General features: G+C 43.2%; 1 protein-coding gene across 1 annotated transcript in view; it reads right to left on the minus strand.

Annotated features, from left to right (window-relative positions):
• ARHGEF9 (Cdc42 guanine nucleotide exchange factor 9) overlaps positions 1–4264 on the minus strand; it is a 263094-nt gene extending 258830 nt beyond the window's left edge. The window contains exon 1 of the mRNA XM_065410528.1: positions 4157–4264. Within this exon, the coding sequence (XP_065266600.1) occupies positions 4157–4264 (108 nt within the window). The remainder of the gene's footprint in view (positions 1–4156) is intronic.
• Between the last annotated feature and the right edge of the window lie 1736 nt (positions 4265–6000).

Below are 6000 nucleotides of genomic sequence, written 5' to 3' on the forward strand. Positions count from 1 at the left end.
TACAGTCTATGACAGCCAAAAAGGGAAACAGAGGCAGAGAGAGATGACTTGCCCACAGTCACACAGCAGGTCATCATTAGAGCTAGCAATAGACCGCGGTCCAGTGCCCTGTGCACTAGACTACACTGCTTTTAGCTTTCTTGGGAATGTCTGATCTCACAAAGAGCCACGTCTGGAAACTCCACGTCTGTTTTATTCATTTGTCCTCAATGAGGACCAGGGCCTTTGTATATTTTATGGAAGGTTGTTTTGCAGATATTGACTATGACTATTCAACTTCTGAGAAGTTTTCAGGATCCCTGGCAGATTTTAAACCTCACAGGATTTATCACTTAGTCTTCACTGTGGCGGGATTCTCATCTTCCCCATCTGAACCACCACCCTAGCATCACCTGCCCCCTACGCATGCCAAGTACTTCACCTGAAATCCAGCCCCTTCTTTGAGCAATGGAACCGCAGCCTAGAGAGGCGGGGGGATCTGCTCACAGGTGTCCAGGGGCGGTTGGATTTGTCCCTTTATCAGCAAGAGCACAGAGATCTGTTAGTGTAGTACTCCAGTTTAAGCATGTCGAGTTTGGGATTAAATATTTCCAACTGCCACTCCCTGATCGCACAATCAGGCAAATCCCCCAGATACATAAGAATATTTTGTATAGGAATTCCAGATGGGCTCTCTGCTCCCTTCAGGCCCTGTGCCCACTGCTGCTGCTTTTCCAGCATCTTCCTCCTTTGCAGCTATTTTGGGCTTTCCTCTTCTGCTCCTGCTAGAACACTAGTAAGTTGTAACTGCTTCTTATTCTCTAGCCACCACCATATCCAGCTTTGGAAAACCAAGTGAAAACTGCCACTGGCCAGATATTTTCCCTTTAACCTGAATGTTCTTTTCACCAAAAGAAACATGAGCGTCCTGGACTCCTGAGGCTGGACGACACATGAGTTGTTACAATTATTCTCATCATACTCCACAGGAATTCATGGGGAAGTTTCCTGCCCAATTATCTCAAGTGCCGTACTTGATTAAGTTTGTTGGTAATGTTTGTGAGCTACAGCAGGTCAGCCATGATCAGAGGACACATCACATATCCTGTTCATGCAGCTGATCTGGGAAATCATTTAGATTTAGCTATAAGAGCCCTGAGATTAGATATAAAGATATATACATTGCGCTCAGCTAGCTACTGGGTTGGAGAGATTAACGTTAGCTTGCTTGCGCAGTCCATCACATTTCCACATTGCCTCCTATGAACTGAATGCTGTCTGACAAGCCATTGCCCTCTCTTCACTCAAGACCCTCTTAAGGAGCATTTCTTCCATGAGGCTCACAAGAAGGGATTTATCATTGAACAGTTAATTAATGTTTAAGTTGTTCTCTTGCCCAGTCCCATCTTGTAAGTGTCTGTTATCAGATGTCAAGCTCTCTGGGACACAAACTGTCTGTTTTTGTGTATTGTACAGTGCAGTGCACATTGTCAGGGCCAAATTAATATAGCAAGAAATGATACACATCAGAATAGCCATATCCATTTCAGCCTGGAGTTTGGCATCCAGGAATGTTTACCTCAGTATTTATAATCTGCTGCCAATTGCCAAAACATCGCTTTTTGGCTCAGATGTTGTAATGGCCCCCTTTTCCAAGAGAGACTAGTCTCATAACCTCTGCAGTGTCTGGTCTCTTCAAGCCAGGGGAAGGGAGGAAAGTTGTTCATGAACTGGCAAGCATTCCCCTTCTGGCATCTAAAAAATGCCTCCCATCCTGTCTCAGGATCACTAGCAGTGGCCTGTGTGAAGCGAATAGCTGCATCTCAGTCCAGTTCCAGGAACACAGGCATCCACAAGTCTCCAGCACTACTGGTACTGAAAGGAATGTGTGCCTTGACCGACTGGGCAAAGAGCCAATGACTGAATGGGCCCCATGTGTTGATGATCTCGCTGATACATAGAAACTGGTCCCTCCAGGACAGGCTTGAGGCCCATTAGCATGTGACAATGAGGGGTCAGAGCACACCACTTCTGCTGCCCACACTATACCTGTCCCATATGGAGAGGTACATAGGTACTCAGAGGCTACAGAGATGAGCACAGAATAAGGCCTTGATCCAAAGCCCATTGAAACCCAGTGGGAGCCTTTTCACTTCAAAGGCCTTTGGATTGGGCCCCAGGTTCGGCACCAGACCAATGGAGAAGTCAGACATTTTCTGGTGCTACCAACCTGCAATATTTCACCTGGAAAATTCTTTTTTTAAAATAGACTTACAACTTGGCTCTAAATACCACTATTGATTGTTCTTTGGAAGGTCTTTAGAAGACTTGTTGAAGCTCAAACTGTGGCAAAATGAAAGTAAACTAGGGCTGGGGCTTTCAAAGGGGGCTACCTGAGTTAGATAACCAACACTCTTGACTTTCAATGGGAGTCAGGCACATAACTTAGACTGCATGTTCTTTGGGGCAAGGACCATCTCTTTTTCCCGTGTTTGTGCAGCACCTAGCACAGTGGGGTCCTGGTCCATGACTGGGGTTCCTAGATGCTACTGTAATGCAAATAATAAATAACAACAGCTCAAGGTCCATTTGAAAATCCAAGCCTAGGGGTTGAAACGAAAGTGCTGAATACACTTTATCTACTGGATGCTTAAAAATCCCGCGTAACCTGAAGAATTTCAGCACTTTAACCTCTACTTTTCATAGATTCCAAGACCAGGAGGGACCATTGTGATCATCTTGTCTGCCCTCCTGCATAGCACATACCATAGAACTTCCCCAAAATAATTTCTAGAGCAGATCTTGTAAAAAAAAAATCCAAGCTTGATTTTAAAATTGCCAGTGATGGAGAATCCACCACACCCTTGGTAAATTGTTCCAATGGTTAATTACCTCACTGTCAAAAATTTACACCTTATTTCCAGTCTGAATTTGTCTAGCTTCAACTTTGAGCCTTTGGATCATGATATATCTTTCTCTGCTACATTGAAGAGCCCATTATTAAATACTGGTTCCCTATTTAGATGCATATAGACTGTAACCCCTTAACCTTCTCTTTGTTAAGCTAAATTGATTGAGATCTTTGATCTATCACTCTAAGGCATGTTTTGATCATTCTCATGGCTTTTCTCTGAACCCTCTTCAATTTTATCAACATCCTTCTTGAAATGTGGGCACCAGAACAGGATACAGGATTCCAGCAGCAGTCACACCAGTACCAAATACAGAGGTAAAATAACCTCTCTACTCCTATTCAAGATTCCCCTGTTTCTGCCTCCCAAGATTGCATTAGCTGTTTTGGCCACAGCTTTACACTGGGAGATCATGTTCAGATGATTATCCACCATAACACCCAAATCTTGTACAGAGTCACTGCTTCCTGGGATTCCCTATCCTGTAAGTATGGCCTATATGCTTTGTTCCTATACATATGTGTTTACATTTAGATGCATTAAAACACATTGTTTGCATGTACCCAGTTTTCCAAGTGATCCAGATTGCTCTGAATCAGTGACCTGTCCTTTTCATTATTTAGCATTCCCCCAATTTTTGTGTCATCTCCAAACTTTATCAGTGATCTAGTGTTTCCTTCCAGGTCACTGATAAAATGTTAACTAGTGTAGGGTCAAGAACCAATCCCTGGGACTCCACTGGAAACACACCCGCTCAATGATAATTCTCCCACTTACAATTATATTTTGAGACCTATCAGTTAGCCAGTTTTTAATCCATATAATGTGTGCCATGTTAATTTTATATTTTTTTTTAAATTTTTTAATCATAATGTCAAGCAGTACCAAGTCAAATCTTTGAATGAGTTAAATGTGTGTGTGTCGGGGGGAACTAAAGATGCTTTTTGGAAATAACTGTAAAGTTTCTCTCTATGCTGGGGCTGTTTTTGCCACAGCTACCCTTCCACAGGCACATTGATATGTGTGAGGTGGCCAAATGGTTCTAAAACAAGTAGCTCAGAGATACCATCAGCCTACTGACTCCTTTTTTGTCTGCTTCAAAAGATGTGTCCACTGCCTTCATCCATATATGATATGAAGGTCTAATTGAATTGGAAGACCAGATAAACTATATCAAAACCAGTTTTGTCCGCAGACCTTCTACCCAGGAGGGAGTATTGTATAGTGTCTTATTGCGACAGTGTTACAGTGAAGATTGGTCATACCTTTCCATTGTTGAGTTCCCCGAAGGAGACAATTGTACAGAGGCTCATCTGGATCTGATGGCACACTTTACTATATTTAAAGTGATTTGCTTTGTCTGGCCTCTCCATGGAAATTTGTTCTCCTGGTAAACTTATTTCATGTTCTTTGATAGGAGAATCCTCCAATTCTACAGCTTGCTCATTATCTGTTGCATGTTTTAAAAGAGTAACTGCAAAGAGGCCTTGAGTACCAGTCAGAGCACTCTCTGGGTCCCGAGTATCCAGTTTACTCTTAGAAAGATCTTGAGAATGTGATTGAGTCTTGTCCAGGTCCTGAATATCCACTGAAGTACTCCTAGTGTCCTGAGTATACTTTGGAGTGCTACTCAGTTCCTGAATACCCAGTTTAGTCTTAGCCCTGTCTTTCAAATGTAACTCAATATTTCCAAGTTCCCAAGCATCCGCCGCCGGAGAGCTGCCCGGGTCCCGAGCATCTAATTCAGTCAGAGGCATGTCTGGAAACTGTGATAGAGCCTTATATGGGCCTTGTGTGCTTAACAGAGCATAATGGTCATCTGGAAGTTCTGGCAGTGGGGAGATGGATGGACCTGGCCCAAGGTCAGAAAGTTCGTTAAAACTATCATTCTCATTGTTCAGAGCAGAGCTGCTGATCTCTTGAGATAACTCTGCTTCAACACTTTGCTGAGGCAGCGCTTTTCCTGTTGAACTCTCAGAACTATGATTATCCGAAATCCCAGAATCTGGAGACCGCAATGACATTCCCGTTGAAGAGAAAGCTCTGGCATTTTCATTCTCAATAACCAAAGACTCTTTGTGGGAGGAGGCTTCCTGTCTCTGACTTCTGAAATTGGACTGAGGTCTTTGCTCTCCCTGTGAAAATGTCCGGGAAGAGCCTCGCCACTTCCTAGCTGCCTCAGCCACACTGTTAAAGAACCGAAGAACACCACCAAAGTGACTGGCTTTCATTTCACTGTTTGATTTTTTAGGCTGGCTAAGATTCTCCTCACATCTCGTATCAAAGTCAAAATAAGAAGCAGAATTATCAGTTATATTTTCTAAGTTCTGGAAATTTGTTTCAACACTTTGATTGAGCAACTTTGAATTATCTTTGCTAGACAATGAAATTCCCTTCAGATAGCTCCAGACATCAGAGCTTTTTCCTCTCCTGCTCTCCTCAGGAAGCATGGGACACCTCTTTTGATTGTCCCTTTCTGTAATCGCAGAACTCTTAGAGTTTTCAAAATTCAAAAGCTTGCTCTTTCTAGCTGACATTTTATGGCAGTTACTATCATTATCTTCACTGTGTATTCTGACACTAATATCCCTGAGCCATTTATTTTCATTGGCATCAATTTCTGGAATGCTGACATTTAACTCTACGTCTTCAAAGGAAGAATCCAAATCATCGATGTACCCTGCATACGAATGACGGAAAGGCCTCTGACTGTCAGCTAGTTTCTTAATCCTGTAGACTGCCCTTTGGTCACTGTCCTCCTGGTCCTCCTCAGGGATGCGAGAAACTTTGGCTTTGGAGGGTCTCAAATCCACACTTTTAGACATGCTGGAGGTTCTTAGCTTTTTAAAGGACCTCACCCTCTCCATGAAGGACATCTTGCGTTTTTCTTCTAAGGTCTCTGAGGTATCTCCTAGCAGGATCATGGACTGGGGTCTTTTGTTATTCATGGAGGGACCTTTCCTTCGGCTAACAAAATTCCAAATCCGGTTGCCCTTGGCTTTCTTCTTATACCTGGCTGCCTCTTCCCTTGCATTTTGGTTGATGCCTCTGGAGTTACAGTGCTGAAGGTCACAAATCTTTAGTGTCTCAGTGCTCCCATCCTGTGGAT

This window comes from Emys orbicularis, chromosome 9 (genome assembly GCF_028017835.1).
Source record: "Emys orbicularis isolate rEmyOrb1 chromosome 9, rEmyOrb1.hap1, whole genome shotgun sequence".
Taxonomy (NCBI): Eukaryota; Metazoa; Chordata; order Testudines; family Emydidae; genus Emys; species Emys orbicularis.